We start from the raw sequence: 18563 nt of genomic DNA, 5'->3' as shown, positions 1-18563 counted from the left end.
TTCTGGGCTCCTGACTTTGGAAATGATTCTTGAAATCTATTTTTGATGAGCCTTATATTTATATGTAAATTTACAATTAAACTTGCAAAAACATTGATTACAAAAGGCCTGCTCTGTAAAGCAGCTCTTCTGGGTACTGGTGATAAGCAGATACAGCAAGGCATGGCATTTCCCTTCAGAGGCTCACATTGTGTTTGCCAAACATCGATACATGGTTTGCAAAGCAGAGAGAGATTAACTGACATACCCTCTTGATGTACTGCACCACCTCCTGGATATATGACCGGATCATCTCTGTCTTTTCCCTAAGAGCAAATGACAGCTAGATCATTATATGAACTCATCCAGCATCAACAAATAGGTGCACTTCAGACTTCCAGATGAAACTTTACAGAACTTTCAACATTCTCATTGCTACTGCAAGAAAGGTACAGTCTGCTAGCTCTGGACAAAAGTCAGTTCCGCCCAAGGGCAAGCAAACTCTGTCTTCACTAAATGCTGGGAAAGTTGCCTCACAGTATGGGAACTGAGGATTTGATTTTTTCCTAAAGGAAACTCTTTACTCAGTCTTTATCTGAAAGATCCCTAGGTGTGCCTTCATCCTTTTCCATGTTTAAAACAACAACAACAACACAAACTTTACAAAAGGGATATTTTGAAAGGTTAATTAGAGGACAAATTTCACAGATGGATCTTTATGTGGTTAAGAAGCTCTTATTCTAAACAGAATAAAATAGTCCCCAGGTGAAATTTAGGGGAGAAGGGATTCTTCCTCCTTACTCTTCCATTTGACTTTTGTCTTTCGATTTAGCTTCTGTTATCTTCTCCTGCCTTTTTTTATCCATTTTCTTCTTTAATTCCTTCTTCTCTCTGAAGTCAAAATGGAAGTAGAAGAAAAAAAAAAGGCAAATGAAATGGCAGTTTGTGTGCAATACATGTATAGACACAAGCCCAATGTAAAGAGAACGCAGGCTTACTTCTCACAGATTTCTTTGAGCTTCTTCAACTGATTGTTCTGACATTCTTCAGCAACATCCGTCAATTTTTGAATAAGCTGGGGAAAGAAAATGTGTTTGCTGTTTTACACGATCATAAACAAAGCACCTGCTCCCTGGATCCCCCAGACAGCAGTGTGTGGAGTTAGAAAATCTCTGATTGATGTTTAACAATAGTTAAAATTGCGCATCGAACAGGCAATGGGGACGTGATTTAAAAACCATTATCTAGGTTGTAATATGAAAGTAATCCTCATATCTCTTTTTAAATTTTTTAAAAGATTTTACTTATTTATTCATGGGAGACCCAGAGAGAGAGGCAGAGACATAGGCAGAGGGAGAAGCAGATTCCCTGCAGGGAGTCTGAGGCAAGACATGATCCCAGGACCTGGGGATCATGACCTGAGCCAAACCACTGACCCACCCAGGCAACCCTACATCTTTTTTAATTAAACAGAATTCCTTAGATTATTGTCCTGGTTACTGCAGATTGGCTCAATGTGAAGAGAACGAACAGAGTGGGCTCAGGTTCCAGTCCCCACTCTATCTAAGACCTCAAAAATATGATTTTGGTCAAGAGTGCTACATTTTCTCAGTTATAAATGGGATTTTCAAATGCCTTTGTCTCTTGAAGATACAGTGAAGCTCAAAATAACATGAATGTAAATTATAATCAACTGTGAATTGTAATTCTTGATTTCCACTTAATTCATTGTTTAATTGCTTCAAGGGCCATGAGTTGCTCATCTTAGAAAGTGATGTTTGTGTCCCTATGTGGGTCCCTTCCAAAGACCATCAGAAATTCTCTTCTATGGTATGGTACCATTGGATTTTAACACATGCCATGAAAGCAATTATTTTACTGTCTTGCATCTATTTTCTTATTAAACCAAGCTTCCTGAGATCAGAGACTGTGTTTGTGTTTGCATATCCTAGGCCCTCTGCATCATTCCTCATATTCAGTAGATGCTCAATAAATGTTTATCAATTACCCAAGGGTCATTTTCTCCTCCAATCGCATCTCTTTCTCTTTTTCACATGAAGAACCTAGAGAACCTTTTGCCATTACTCAGGCAGTGGTGGCAACTGGACTCCACCTGTCTGACTGGAGCCCCAAGTAGACAGTGTGGGCTTCCTCTGAAATCCTACCACTGATGTTCGCCAGTGATAGAGATTCTCAGATACAGCAGGGTACGTTGACACAGTTTCATATAAGTGATTGCTGCAACAGGGATAAAGCAATCTACTCAGTCCCAGCAAATTTGCTTTGATCATTTACATATGGCTGGCACAGTTTGAAGATTTTTAAGTGTATTCAATTCATCCACTTATAAGAGCTGCACTATGAGGTTGTGCTTTTTTTTTTTTTTTTTTGAGGTTGTGTTTTTATCTTCATTTTACACATGAAGACACTGACACCTGTGGCTTAAGTTCTGGGCTCACACTCACAGGTAAGTGGCAGAGCTGAGTACAAACCCAACAAATTAGGTTCTGTGGCTTGTAGCCTTTACCACTTCCCCATGCTCTTTTCATTTTGATTTTAGAATTTTTTTTCTTAAAAAAAAAACACAGAAAAATCCTTCTTACATAAGAGAATAAAAAGTTAAGGGAGATATTTTCTTAGAGAATTATAATAAAGATGGCACATTAGCCTAACGTTAGTGTGAAATTTGATGCATTCATCTGTGAAGTGAATTAAATCTGAACAAATATTAACTGGGATGTGGGCCAGCAAAAAACCTATTTGATCATTCAAAAGACATTGCTTGATCATGACCATCACAGAAATCATGAAATATTACAGCTTCATAGTGCCATTTATCAAGCTGTCTAGACATAAAATTCCAATGTGCAAAACCTCTGGGAATTTCCTTGATATTGCTACAATCTCTATTCTAGCTTAGGGCATGCACCTAGCACCTTTCTTTCCCCACAAGATCTTTCTTCTCTCTCACTAACCCCAAGGAGTTAAGAGGGTTATCCTCCAACTTTTGCTGCAACATGAGATTCACTCCTGGGTAACTTCCTAAAAATGTGGATTGTGGGGCCTGTTCCTAGGCCTATGGACTCTAAATGTCTAGGGGGTGGGCCTGAAAATCAGTATTCAAAATCTCTGGTGATTTGGATACTTCGCCAGGAGTCTCTGTGGGCCTGTCCCCATTTTACAGACCACTGCTAAATCTTCTAGCAATGTTTTTTAATTCAACGGCCTTCATACTTGTTTCCACTTTGTCATCTGTGTCATTCACCTGACTCCAGAATATTCCCTTATTTTCTTGATCATGCCACCATCTGCTCACATTTCTTGCTTTCCTTCCTCAGTTGTCCTCATCCTCAGCTACCTCGCCATCCAGTCATGGAAACCCCTGAGTTTGAGATCCCACAACCCTTCTCCCCATACAATTCTTATATTTATTTTGATTTGTTGTCACCCCCTATACAATTGGAAGCACTACACTTCCTCAAAGTCTCACAGAAGTTCCCTACCGGCTGCATCCCCTGGCCTTCCTCACTGTCTCTCCTTTAGACCGTCTACATTTGCTCTTTACTCTGGAAGAGTTCCCACCTCTTTTGATCCCAGAACAAACACCTTTATGTAAACTATTCAATTTAGCCACAATCCAACAAATATTTATCAAATACTCTAAATACCTAGTGCTCTTCTACAAACTCTGAGCCAATGACTTGGCTTTCTAGATCTTGTTACTCAAAATGGAGCATAACTATCTTGGACCAGCAGCACTTGCATTGCCTGGGAACACAACAGAAATCAAATTCTCGGGCCTTACCCCAGATCAACTAAATCAAAATTTGCATTTTTCACAAGATTCTCAGGAGATTTGTATCATGCTACAGTTTGAGAGGCACTGTCTAGATCACTGAGAAAGATGGAGAAAATTTAAAAGAAGCTCTCTGTAATGGGCCAAATGTTTATGTCCCCCCAGAATCCATATATTGATATCCTAACCCCTACTGTAATGGTATTAGGAGGTGGAGCTTTGTGAGGCGGTGATTAGGTCACAAAGTTTAAGCCCTCATTCATGCCCTTATAAAAGATATCCCACAGAGCACGACTGCCCCTTCAGCCATGTGAAGACATAATGAGAAGATAGCCATCTATGAATCTGGAAGTGGGCTTTCACCAGACAGCAGAGCACCTTAATTTTGGACTTCCAGCCTTCAAAACTGTGAGACATAAATGTCTGTTATTTAAAACACTTAATCTATGAGAATTTGTTATAGCAGCCCAAATGGACTAAGACATTCCCTCAGAGTCCCTCTTTTCTGTCTCAAAAGATCTTTGACATTTTATCTACATTCTCTTCACTACCTCAAACTCAGCATCTTCACCTCTGACACAAGGATAAAATTTCCCTCCTGGGGTGGTCGTGAAAGCTGAAAGGAAAAACATACACACAAGTCCTATTAGACCACTTTGTAGGTCCCTAAGTTGGTTTCCTTACCCTTCCGGCCAAGAGGAAAGTTCTTGCCCTTGTTTTCTATCATATCTTTTCCTACCTGTGGCAGGACTTGATCTACCATTTCATTTTCTTCTCTCAAACTTTTTTTTCTGCCCTGGACACATTCCCTTTTTTTAAAAAAAAAAAAAAAAAGATTTTATTTATTTGCTCATGAGAGATGCCCAGAGAGGGACAGAAACATAAGCAGAGGGAGAAGCAGGCTCTCTGTGGGAAGCCTGATATACGACTCCATCCCAGGACCCTGGGATCACACCCTGAGCCAAAGGCAGATACTCAACCGCTGAGCCACCCAGGTGCCTCATGGTCACATTCCTTTTGCATAAAAACCCATCTCTGTTTTCCTTACCCTCCCATAATCCTAAACTTTTGTTCCATCTTGGGCCTTTCTTTCATTTCTAACCCTACAATGGAAGAAGACCAATTGCAGCTTCCAAAGCTTGGATGCCCCAGCCTGATATTCTTTAGCTCCATCATGTCACTTCCACTTCAACCACTGGAATTCCCCTGATTTTGCACTAAGACTACAAAGACTTTTTTGTTCCTAGACTTATTGGCCATTTCTCAGACTTAACTTTTATTATTCCAGAGATTCATAAAGTTTCTTAGTTCACATTGTCCTTAGGATCTTTTTTCATGGTACTCTTAAGCTAAAAGAAATAAAAAGACAGCTTTATTTATTCATGAAATAGTTAGGTCCAAACTTAATAGTAGTAGTCTGCACAGTGTCCAACAGATGTTGCTGTTTCCTTAAAAAATGTAAAATATCTTATCTTATCATGCCTGTGTGAGTTCAACATGGTGCCTCAGGGTGACTTTGCACACAGCTGGGGATCATGACTTTATCCTATCTTCCTGACATTGTGCCAGTTGCCAACACTCTCACACAAAGCTCTCTTTCCTGAATTTATGGTATATCTCCAGCAAATACCACAGTCACTTCAACTCTTTTAGGGGCTTCAATTCATTTCAGCATCATGCACTACTTCTGACTAACTCTACCTGAGAATGGCTCACCAGCATCTCAACATTTCTACAAGCAAGTTTAGGATTTGTCTTGCACAGAAGATAAGTCATTGTATTTTCCCACTAATTATCACCATTTAGTTCAAAAGTGGACATTATATTTGATTTCCTTCTTGCGTACTTTCCACATCAAGTGAGTCATAGAGATTTGTGAATTGCTCCTGTTACCATGTATCTCATGGCTTTGTGTTAACAGGATTCTGATGCACATTTTTGCTAACTCTGGTCTAGATGTAGAATTCTCTTCCTGCCCTAAGTCTCTCCTTAGTTCTTCCACTCCATCCCACATATTTTTTCTTCTTGTATGTACTAAAGCCCTAACTGGCCTTCTATCCCCACTATGTTGTTATGCTCCAGCTCCAAATTTCCTTTCCTGGCTAGCATTCATCATACCCAATAATCTAGGCAGTATTTTGCTCTCTGAACTGTCCACACTTGCTTTGTCTTATGTTATTTTTTTCCACCTTGATGATATTTCTATTTGAATGGAAGACAGTATAATATAGAACATTCCCATGATTACAGAAAATTCCATTACACTGGGCTACTTTAACTGTTTCTGACAAGGGAGTGGGAATTGGGTCCCTGCTTGTCCATGCCCTTTTCCTTTCTAAACCAGCCTTTGGTAATTCTCTCCTTTGACTGCCCAGATAACTCTAAGCCTGGCCCTTTAACTGGCTTTTGTAAAATATATTATAGATATTTACCTTTATGTGTACATACTTTATTATGGCTCCCTAAAAGAATACCACCACTGCAATCTCCTTTTCTTAATAATTATTTTTTTGGAAACCCAGACTCTACACAAAATAAGTACTCAGAAATTGATGTGAATGAAATCTTTAAAGTTTTATTTATTTTTTATTTTTTTAATTTTTATTTATTTATGATAGTCATCAGAGAGAGAGAGAGAGAGGGGCAGAGACAGAGGGAGAAGCAGGCTCCATGCACTGGAAGCAGGCTCCATGCACTGGGAGCCGGACGTGGGATTTGATCCCGGGTCTCCAGGATCACGCCCTGGGCCAAAGGCAGGCGCTAAACCGCTGCGCCACCCAGGGATCCCAAATCTTTAAAGTTTTAAAGCCACATGGATCCTGACCTTGGTGACAATAATGAAACATCATGTTTAAGCCATGGGCTGTCCTATTGGAAATACTTTCAGGACTATATACTTTTCGTACTTAACAAGCTAAGTTTGGCGTTCTTTAAATTTTTGTTTTTTAAAGATTTTATTTATTTGTGAGAAAGAAAGTGAGAGAGAAAGAGAGAGAGAGAGCATGAGCAGGGAGAGGAACAGGCTCCCCACTGAGCAGGGAGCCTAATACCAGGCTGGGCCCCAGGACTCCGGGATCCTGACCTGAACCAAAGGCAGATGCTTAACCAACTGAGCCACCCAGGCACCCCACAAGCTAAGTTTTGTTTCATAAGAAACAAATGCCTTATTATGAAATCCAAGTATATCTTTTAAAACATGGTTTTGCATGCAACTAATGAAAACAATGTTTCCTTAGAATCACAGAGAATATGTGTTTTAAAAAGGACAACATCCCTGTGTTTAATATGGCAAATATGTGAATGTCTTTCCATTGTGCTCAGTTTCCCTTGGCGTCTCCCACTCTTCCACACTACAGACCCCTCCCTGTAGCATTCTGCTTTTCCAGCTATTCCCAAAAGACCATTACTCTTACTATAATTCTGTCCTTTCAACATTTACTGTTTTCTTTTACACTTCCTCTCCTTAGGGTCCAGGAGGTAAAATGATTAATATTACGTGTCTTTTTTAATAATATACTACTATTGTCAGACTCCCACAAAACTGGCATATATATATATACACACACATATATATACACATATGCATCAATATGTATAATTATCCCCTTCCTACAACTAAAGAGAGATTTAGGGCCTGGCTATGGTTTTCTCTACTTAACACTACATCTCCAGGAAGAACCTCTGCTTTCTGAGAACTGGCTCTGTGCCAAATGTGGTTCCCATAGGAGCTACTGTATTCTTTATCCCCATCCCTTGGCCAAGGAAACTGGTCCCAGGGGAGGCATTTATCTAAATTGGACAGTCATCACCTGACCTTAGCCACAGGTGATTGGTCTAAGGATGCAAATTTGGCCAATAACATGATGTTTACAAGGCTTTCCTCAAGATTTTTCCAACCTGCTACTAGAGAAAGAAATAACTTAGATAAGGCTGGCCTATATTTTCTGACAAAGGGAAACCTGTATCTGTTAGAAAAGAATAGTGCTAGTACACATTGGAAAGAAAGAGAGAGAGGGAGACACAGAGAGAGAAAGAGAGAGAAGAAAGGAGAAAGAGAGGGAGAAGGACAGAAAGAGAGAAAGGAACAGAAGGAAAAGGGGAGACATATAGGGAGACGCCAGGCATAGAAAGGGCTGCCAGTGATTGCCAGCATCCATTTCTCCATGCCTTCCCTTCCCTGGTGTTATGGTCATTCTTTCCTTATGTGATCTACTCTATGCCTGTTTCTAGTGTATAAGTTAGTTCAACATGGACTCTTGTCACTTGCAACTAAAAGAATTGTGGCAAAATCTTGAAATAGAAAACTCCAAATAAGATAAAGGAAACTGCATATTTGGGTCCAGAATTTCTATTGCATGAGGTGTGAAATCAGGACCCAGAAGAGGGATTTTTCACACAATAATTGAAGTGTTTTTTAGCTAACCTAAAGATGCACTCACTTTTGGTGTATTTATTAGAAGATAGACTCTACTCAAAGAACTACTCAATCATGCACTAGTCACAAAACTCACTGAAGTTTAAGAAAAGATTAGTTTAGAATTCCTGAGGTGGGGGGAACAAGAGAGTACATGGTTAAACTGAATTGCAGTAAACATTTAATTTTAACTTTTAGTATGGTTCTTTTCTCTGGCCCAAAGGAATAGGCACATTTCAGTTATTGGGCTTATTTATTTACCACTCTTGACAACTCCCCTAGTTAAATGTTCCAAACCTTTTAAGGAGTGAAAAAGAAAAGCCCTGGGGGAACATAATTTCATGCTTGTTTTCAACTCCGTGCTGAAATTCACTTGAGTTAGTTATTTGAGGGTGAGAGAATGGTTTCCATGGAAGAGAATAATTCCTTAACTCTAACTCAAAAGGGATTAAAAAACAAAACAAACTAAAAAACAAAAAAACATGTGGACAGAAATTGGCATGCTTAGAGTCTCTTCTTAAGAAGGACAATTTTGGAAAATAAGCAAAAGTCAAGTATAGGATGTTCAGACTTTAGGCACAACCCATTTTCCTTCCCCTTCCAGTAATATATCTAGAAAAGATACTACCTTCTTTTCTGCTCATCAAAACATCCACTGAATTTTCACTATAATTTGTTGTTTTTTATTCTACAAAGAGTTAATTTATGATTAACTCAGAATGATATTTCTGGTGTTCTTTTATGAGGCTTCTAAACCAAGTAATGATTTGTAGACTAAAGACATTACTGACAATTTAAAATGCAAGATGGACACTCACACTAGAGTGTATCCTGCCATTCACATTGAGAAACATTCATTCAGTCAGTCAACCAGTGTTTATTTACTGAGCACCTACGATGCGCTGGATTTTTGTGCTAGTATTGATGGTCCAACCATGAGCTGACAGGTTCAGTTCACAGGGAGCTGATATTCTTCATTTGTTCTCTTTTCTTTTCAAGAGGACAAAAATCTTGGACTAAAAGGGCAACAATCATTGTCTGAGATGTTCTCTCATACCTATGAAATTATTTCTTAATATTTGCATAACTACATAGAATTTATAGCAACTTATTTGAGTCTAAATGTTAAAAGATCCTTGGAATTCTTTGCTTGGCAAAAAACACACACACACACACACAAAAAAAAAAAAAAAAAAGGAAAGAAAAGAAAAAAAAATCTCACCACAATTCCTGGTCAATGTTCATTAAATATGTAACATTTAGAATTATTTTTCACTTTTAAGTTACACTGAGGTAAATGTCAGCTTTTTAGCTTTCTGGGAAATATAAATAGATCAATGTACCATACTCCCTTGAATGATATTTCTGGTGTTCTTTTATGAGGCTGTAAAATGGAAATACATTCAAACTTTTGAAAAAATTGAGAATTTTGTAAAGGGACCTCTACTTAAGGTATGCTAATGATACTTGGGTTTTACCAATGAGAAAATGTTTGAATTTCATCAAATTAATTGAGACTGTTATATCTGATTAAGTCAATGGAAAAAACCACAACCAAACCACTACAATTTTAGGGTAAGGCTTTGTAATTTTAAAAGATGTCAAGACTATTTAGTTTAGAATAAATAAAATAAATATTAGTTACCACTCAGATGTGGGAAAGTAGCAATAATGTGCAAAACTAGAGGTTTTCAAATAATTAGCAAAAGAGATCTGATTAAAAGATATGTGATTTGTCCTGTGGTTTGTTACTAAAATAGGGCAATAAATCATGGGCTTAATATTTCAACAGTCCTTTTGGAATCCAGACTCAAAAGAGCTGCCTGTGAAGATAAATACCACAGCATGTCAGCTACTTTTTTTTCTTAATGCAAAATATATCATTTCAGCATCCCTGACTTGGCAAATAGAATGCAATGAGTCCTGCAATTCCAGAGGGCACAAAAGAAATGATCAGACTTGTGCGTTCTATTCTGGGATTTTCCTTCCAGCAGAATCCCTTCTGTTCCCTAAGCTTCTTTAAGTTGACACAAGTCAAAACTATTATTTTCTTTGCCTTTGGGGATGGTTCTATTTCCTGACTTTTTTTTCTTAATATTACCTAAATAGTTACCAATTAACACATAAAAGTACATTAAGATATATTGTGTACACACACAAAAGAAAAACCAAAATTTATTGCTTTAAACTTAAATTCCTCATTATTTAATAGGCCCAAGAATTGGGTCATCTCTGATTCTATAATTAAAGGAAATTAGCATTACTGTCAGAGGGAGACTTTACAACCATTCTTGTACAAACTTTTCATTTTAAAAATGAGGATAAAGACACTCAAAGAGGTAAAATTATTTAGCTAATGTTATACAAATAAAAATGGAAGTTATGTCTCCTTAGCTTAAATCCTATGCAAATAGTTCTTTGGTAAAGAATGATGACTATCTTTTGGGCACCATGTTAAGTTTCCATGGATGATTTTATTGCATCTCACATCCAAAATATGAGGGCTGAGTGTAGATTATTGCCCTAATTCTCCACCATTCTCTGCATTCACGCTTTCTGTAATGTGACTTGCAGGTCCCCTAAGAGATAGGATCTATTTCCCTATCCCTTGAATCTGGACAAATCTTATGACTTGCTTTGACCAAAGAAGAAGGAAGAATTTTAGAAAATCTCTCAAAACACCTGTCCATTTCCTCTGGCTCTCAAGTGGAATCCTTTTCAATTTTCACATGAACAAGGTCAGAGTAGCCTGCTGGATGATGAGAGATGTGGATCAGTCATCTGAGCCAGCCAACAGCCAGCCAAACTCCAGAATCAGAGTCACTAGGTGATGGACAGCTGAACCAGAGACACGTGAATAAGCCCAGCCAAGACGGGAGGAACCATCCAGTTGAGTCAAGCTCAAATTGCTACACATAGAATCAAGAGGTAAACAAATTGTTGTATTAAGGCAATAAGTTTTGAGGTGTTTATTATGCAACAAAGCTACCTGATAAAGATGGGCATACTATTAATAGATCTGTCTGATTTCAAAACCTGTCCTCTTAACCACTGTAAGCCCCTGAGGGCAGGGACTACATTTAGGCTTGGTCCACATGGAATTCCCCCACCAGTATGAGGACCACAGGAGGCCTTCAAGAACTTCTGATTAATAAATGATTATATAAGTGTGTTTCATATTCTCTAACTTGCCCAACCTCCCAAAATAATAAATGAAAAGATACCACATAAACTCTATGCGTCAGAAGGAAAGGATATAATCCAACAGAAAAGCAGGTGATGGATATGAATGGGAAGTCCATAAAAAGAAAAAAGACTATAATCCACAGCCAATTAAGCTGACTATACCCTTCCGCCCTGGGGGTCTGGTGTGTAATGGTTGCAAACAGTAGCCTCTGTGGTTAGTATATGCAGCCTGTTGTTTGTATTGGTTGCCTTGAGGGGCCTTGGAAACAGTCCTTTCTAGTGGACATTCATTTCTGACAGTACTATGTCCAATCTAGGCTCCAGACAGATATTCAAGGTGCCTTTGGAAAGCCCCAGAGCACAGTGGCCAGAGTTCACATTGGCCAAGTCATCATATCCCTCTACACTGAGGTGCAGAACAAGGAGCATGTGATTAAGGCTCTGCTCAGGGCCAAGTTCAAGTTCCCTGACCACCAAAAGAGCCATATTCCCAAAAAGTAGGGCTTGAATAATTTAATGCAAATAAATTGAGCACATGGTGGCTGGAAAGCAGTTCATTCTAGATGGCTATGGGGTGTAATACATCCCTAATCATGGTCCCCTGGACAAATGATGGGCCCTGCATTCATGAGAGTCTTGGCACTGCCCTTTTGTTATTCATGCCCACCAATAAATCCTACTTCCTGCCAAAAAAAATAATAAAAGGAATACAAATAACTAATAGACACAGGGAATTTCTGCTCATAATTAAAGCAATGGAATGTAAGATAAAGATAACTTCTATCTATCTATCTATCTATCTATCTATCTATCTATCTAAAAAGAACAACATCCATTCTATTAGGGTTATCCAGTGGTAACAAATAAGAACACATTTTGACAATTCTTTCATTCTTTATTTCACTACTAAATTCTTTGACTTATTTGTCATTTCTTATTTGGTGGAGAATGTAAAATTTTTAGGAAAGTTAAGTCATTTATTTATCAAGAAAAATAATCTCATGTTAAGGTCAGAATATTGGAGGAAGACAGAGAACACTACCACAACTCAGTAGAGTTACTTCCTGACACTGTATTTACTCCTGGCCCATATACTTCAGCTGGTTGACCATAGAAGGGAGAAAATTCAAGGTTGTCTTATTTACAGGCTGCAACAGCAAATGGTGTCCTGAAATCATCAAAAGGAAGGCAATGAGCTCCATCAAGTTGAAGCAAGATGTTAAAAACTGCAATACACATTTATATGTGAAGTCAAGATTTCCTAGTCAATTCATGTATAATTTTTTACAAAGTCTTCATTAAAAGCAAGGATTTGTGAACATTATCTCATTATTCCTCCTTACACTTCAGTGAAGTAAGGATTATTCTTACATCCATTGGACAGATGAGAAAATGAAAGTTCAGAGTGGTCACACAGCTACTCACTTGAAGAGCAGTGGCCAGAAATGACACTTGCTTCTAGAGCCTCAACTCATCACTACTCACATCCTGATATGACATCCATCAGTAGCTGGTCAGTATTCACCCAGAGCTGTCACTATGAAACATCTTTCAATCCCCGGGACTGGCATGGACCTGAGGAACTCAGGGCTTGGGCCCAGAAATGATTCTTAGTGAGATAAATGGGAGGATGTAAAGAACAATAGCAGCCATTAAGGCTGATGTGAAGGAAGGGAGAAATGAATGGGATTGGCACACGTGTGAGACTTTAAACATGAGAAAGAGGAGAAAACATAGGGAGTAAAGCAAAGCAAAGCAAAACAAGTCTCTGCAGAAGATAAAGACTGTGGTGACTATGAAAGAAAATGAGGAGATCTTTTCTTGAGCAATGAAAAAGAAGAAAAGGAGAGAAGACAGAACATCGGGAAAGGCGCTGCTGCAACTGAGAAGTGACCCCGGCAACATGACCAGGGAATTGCCTCTCACTAAGCTATGGGTTTTTTTTTTTAAGATTTTATTTATTTATTCATGAGAGACACACAGAGAGAGGCAGAGACACAGGCAGAGGGAGAAGCAAGCTCCATGCAGGAAGCCTGATGTGGGACTCGGTCCCAGGACACCAGGATCACACCCTAGGTGTGGTGCTAAACCACTGAGCCACCCAGGGATCCCAAGCTATGGGTTTTGAATGTGATGCCTATACTGGCAACAGGAGAAAATACTTACTTTCAGGTAGAGGTGAATGAAAAGAAAGATGTAAATTCCTCAACTCCAATCATGGTCTTGTACTCCCTGAAATCTCTCCATAGACATTGTGGGGATCTGTGAACCCCAGTTGGGGACCCCTGTTCCAAAGATAGGGTTGGGATGTCTGCTCTAAATTAATCTGTTTTTCAGCAGCAGCCTCTCATTACTGACATCATCAAGAGCCCCCAGAGGGACCTCCTAATACTTACTATCACTTACCAAAATCACTTTTATTTTTATTATTTTTAAATTAATTAAACAATTAATTATTTGAAAGAGTGTAGGTGCTCAAGCAGACTCCCAACTGAGTTCAGAGCTGACTCAAGCTTGATCTCAGGACCGGAAATCATGACCTGAACTGAAGCCAAGCGTCAGATGCTCAACCTCAACCAACTGAGCTACCCAGGCACCCTCACACCACGTCACTTCTAAAACGAAAACTTAACCCTAATGGTATAACCAAACTCAGGGTCACCCTAAGGCTGCTGCTGAAAAACAGATTAATTTAGAGCAGACATCCCAACCTATCTTTGGAACAGGGGTCCCCAATTGGGGTTCACAGATCCCCACAATGTCTATGGAGAGATTTCAGGGAGTACAAGACCATGATTGGAGTTGAGGAATTTGCATCTTTCTTTTCATTCACCTCTACCTGAAAGTGTTTTCTCCTGTTGCCAGTATAGGCAGGAAATGACAGGAGTGATTTCCACAGGCCCTGTGCCTTTGACACCAATAGGTATCCCTTCAGCTTGATGAGCAGCTGTGAATAATGGAGCTCATGCTGCATTTTTCATTTCAACTAAAAAGAACTTTAGTGGTATTCCAAAAGGCCTTTTGAGCAAAGATAAGGACTGATGGCTCTGAAACTTGCTTCTTTAACCTGAACGTGTAACAAGTCACCTGGGACTCCTATTAAAATGTAAACTGTGACCTACCAGGTCTGGAGTAGGGCAGGAGACTGCATGTCTAACAGGTCCCAAGTGATTTGGGACCCACACTTGAGTAACCAGGCTGCAGAGCTATTTGGATACAGAGTTTTAAAGACAGAGATTCTTCTTTGGACAGGTATAAACATTTCTTTGAAGCAATAGAGTCTATAGAGCTTGGTGTGCATTCTCTAGCTCCTATGAACAATTACCTCAAAAATATTCTATTGATGTTTATCAATTTATATAGTTAAATAAGTTGTTCCCACATCTGGGTTTTCACATCAGTTTGCTGATAATTTTATTATTTCATTTATCATATGCTTTTATAACTTTGAGATACATATTCCCTGAGTGTGTGTGGTGACCACATCTTCATCTCCAGTGTTTTGCAAATTTTAATTTTTTAAAAGATATTATTTTCAAGTAATCTCTACATCCAACGTGGGGCTTGAACTTACAACCCCAAGTTCAAGAGTCACATGCTCTACCAGCCAGGCTTCCTACTGAGCCAGCCAGGCTTCCTGCAAATATTTTTTTTAATGAAGGTTTGGCAGGGAGTTTATTGATGTAATACTTTCTTTCTTAATCCTTGAACTGTGGGTGCCAGCACTTGAAATGTATAAACCTTAACCTAAACACATCTGTATTTAATTCCCAAAGCAATTTTGGGAGATGAAATATCTTGTTTAATTTTCCTCATCACCCAAATACTCCTTTTTACCTGGGGCCTACTTGCTTTTTAATTACACTTCCACTTGTCTAATTTAGCCTGAGAGGCCTGTTCCTAACTAGGATCCACAACCAAAGATAGAACTGACACTTCTGGGTACTCTCAGTCAAAAGATTTCCTGGCAGAACAATTTCTGGTTGTTACAAATGGAGTGATAGAAAGTTCTGATACATGCCAGCCAAAGACACTGGTATAAATTGTGGATGCCTCCAAATGGCAATAAAATAAACTTTGTGTGGTTTTAAATCCTAGGTGTTTGGGCCTTAACTTTCTTAACAAAAGAATACAATTGTGTTCAATGGCATTAGGGCTTTATCTGAAACCCAAATCCATAGTCACAAAGGTGAAACGAGGAGTATTTTGAGTATATTTGCCCTGAAAGGGCCAGACTGGCTTGAACATGTATGTACGTTTTTCTGAAAACTCTTCAAAGCTTTTACTATGAACACACTTGTTCCTTCCTAGGGAGAAGGGTGTAGGAGCACGTGCTGTGGGATTGCCACCTCCCGTAGGAATTCTACTACTTCTCCTGCTTGTCCCTTCAGGTGGCTTTTTCCACCTATAAGCTCATCTGGGTCTTCCCTAGTTCCTAAGCCAAGCTTCCCTGGGAGAAAATCTGTTGAGCAGCCCTGTGTGGCCTCCTCTGGTGGAATGTGATGTGATGCCTCACGCTCAGGTGTTTCTTCTGTGATGCTGAGCTTCTGTAGCTCCTCCCTGTGATTTCTGCACCCATGTGTACCGTCCCTTGCTCCTGGAAAGGCCCTTTTGGTATGTTTGGGCTTCTGTTTTCATCCATGCGTTGAATTCTTCTTTTAGGACTCTCTCATGGCTGTTGGATTTCCCTCTTATTCGGCCTTGTCTCTCCTTGGGGAATGGAACCTTGCTAGAGGCTAGAATTCTGGGGAAAAACTCCAGATTACAGCTGGATTACCTGGATTGCCTCAAAGTGATATTTGACCCTGTTTGTCAACTGCAGTCATCTGCCAGGGAACCACCGGACTTCTAATGCCATGGGCCACCATTCAACGGAACTGTGCCTTGGGATGGCCTTCTCCCGGGGCCCTACTCTTCACCATGTACACAAAAGGATCCTTGTAAATGTTACTTTAGGTCATGTCATTCCACTCAAAACCTTTCAGTGGCATCAACTTCACTCTGAATGAAACACAGAGGCCATAAGAGGCCTACAACCATAAGAGATCTGCCCCAGCCCCAAAAGTCTCATCTCTAACGTCCTAAGATGGAACCACCCTGCTGGTCCCCCAACAGACAGGCTTATCCCTAACCTAGAGTCTTTGCATTTGCTAATCCTTCTGCTGGGCAAATTCCTGCCCCATGTGCTTGTAGGGATCAGTCCTTCATTCCTAAGTCGGATGCTGCCTCTGCACTGAGTCCTTCCAGTTACTTGATTTAAAATTTCAAAGCATACTCCTCAAACTTCCTCCTTCCATCCCTAATTCCTATTTCCCCACTTCTCATTGATTTTCCTCCTAAACCCTCAGGACCACCTGACATACTATATATTTTACCAACCTATTTTTTAAAGCTTTTATTAATTTATATGAGAGAGAGAGAGAGAGAGAGAGAGAGAGAGCACTAAATGAGGGGGGGCAGGGGCAAAGGGAGAGAGAGAAGCAGACTCCCCACTGAGCAGGGAGCTGGACTCAGAGCTCCATCCCAGGACTCTGAGATCACAGCCTGAGCCAAAGGCAGACGCTTAACCGACTGAGCCACCCAAGTGCCCCGTACCAATTCATTTTGTTCATGGTCTGACCCCTCATCTAGAATGTAACCTCCATAGAGGCTGGGATTGTTGTCATTTTTATCCTCTTCTATTTGAAAATATTTACTGAGTAGGTATCTAATAAGTATTTGTTTAATGATGAATGAATGAGGGTTTTTTTTTTCGAGGTGATAAAAATGTTTTAAAACTGTGCTGATGGTTGTATATACCATGAATATGCTAAAGAAAGTCACTGAATTGCTCTGTTTTTTATTTGCATAATAAACTGACAATAATACTAAACTCCAGTGGTGGTTTTTGTAAGGATTAACTCAGACAATTTCTGTAAATAGCTTAGCACGGGCTATAGCCCCTATCGTGAATGCTCAATACATGGGTGTTATTTTAATTTTTATTATTGTTGTTATTTTCTGGAGTACTAGGGATGAGGTACTGGAGAAAAGTCAGATGGCTGTGGTTGTAGCAAGGTCTCAAAGCCACTATTTCTCACTAAGATTTACTTTGACTTCCTCTGGCCTATCAGGCAATCCCTTACACTGAACCTGACCCCAGCCCTACCATTCTTATTTCAGTGATTCACAAACAAGGCAGCCCATCAAAGCAAGGCAGAGCTTGTTAAAAATAAATCCTCAAGCCTTACATTTAGGAATCAGGCAGAGATCCTCAAAGTGTGGTCATGGGACCCAAAGCATCAGAAGCACCAGCCCTACAAGAGTCTTGATGAATTGGAAATTTGGAGCAAGGACCAAAAATCTGTGTTTTAAGAGGCCTTCTAAATGATTCTGATGCATGCTGAAGTTGAGAATAACTGGCCAATTGGAATCTGATGTTTAATTAAGTCCTCATGTGACTTTGGCCTGCTCGTTTGCATATTAATATTATCACTGGGGAACCAGTGCTAGGTCAACAACATGACACTGAATCACCTATTTTGCAGTGATGGCTAAAGCATCCACTGATCTCCAAAGCAGAAACAGCTTCGGAATTCTCTTAGATAGACAGGACCTTGGCACAGAAACAGTTCGTACAAACACATACAAACTCTGGATATACTTTAATTTCTATTAGCTTACTCATTTGCTTTGTTTGGGGCACATGTTTATTTTCAAGGCTACTTTATCATTTGATTCATTTAATCTGTCACCAAATATTTATCATGACCCTATTATATTAAGGCATCAACAAAGTGGAGAGAATGTCATAATCTTTGAGAAAAACTTTTGGGGGACAAAACTGATCACTACGAGAGAGACTAGTGATCACTATGAGACACACTAGTGATCATCTCCTTCCATAGGGAGCCTCAGCAATTGGGTAGACATTTCATACTGTCCATGTAGATACTCTCCTAAATGTAGGAGAGTGAACTCTGTACTTTGTTTAGTGCTTGGAAGTCCCGGTGACACCAAAAAAAAAAAAAAAAAAAAAAAAAAAAAAAAAAAAAGGGAGTATTTACTTGTAGCATGTTCTTAATTTTCTTGAGCCAGGATAAGTGTCTTTTTGTTTTGTTTTGTTTTGTTTTGTTTTTTTAAACTCCTTGTAAGAGTTCAGATTCTCCCCTAAAAGACTATTATAACCCCAAAATAAGTTAGTGAGAA

The 18563-nt window shown here is 39.3% G+C and overlaps 1 protein-coding gene and 1 non-coding gene across 3 annotated transcripts in view; one reads left to right on the top strand and one right to left on the bottom strand.

Moving 5' to 3' along the window:
- The window catches only part of PLCB1 (phospholipase C beta 1), a 669180-nt gene that overhangs the window by 85699 nt on the left and 564918 nt on the right, over positions 1-18563 (bottom strand). For both annotated transcript variants that reach the window (XM_026012292.2, XM_026012291.2), the window contains exons 28-30: positions 978-1054; positions 781-870; positions 248-305 (exon numbers count right to left, since the gene is read on the bottom strand). In XM_026012292.2, coding sequence (XP_025868077.1) covers positions 248-305; positions 781-870; positions 978-1054 — 225 coding nt within the window. The remainder of the gene's footprint in view (positions 1-247; positions 306-780; positions 871-977; positions 1055-18563) is intronic.
- On the top strand, positions 11513-11647 carry LOC112930124 (small nucleolar RNA SNORA70). The gene has a single exon (XR_003237052.1). It is a non-coding gene; the product is annotated as a small nucleolar RNA SNORA70 (small nucleolar RNA).

The sequence above is a fragment of the Vulpes vulpes genome, chromosome 14 (genome assembly GCF_048418805.1).
Source record: "Vulpes vulpes isolate BD-2025 chromosome 14, VulVul3, whole genome shotgun sequence".
Lineage (NCBI taxonomy): Eukaryota > Metazoa > Chordata > Mammalia > Carnivora > Canidae > Vulpes > Vulpes vulpes.
Note: the sequence above shows the minus strand (reverse complement) of the source record. Positions and strands in the feature narration are given on the sequence as shown.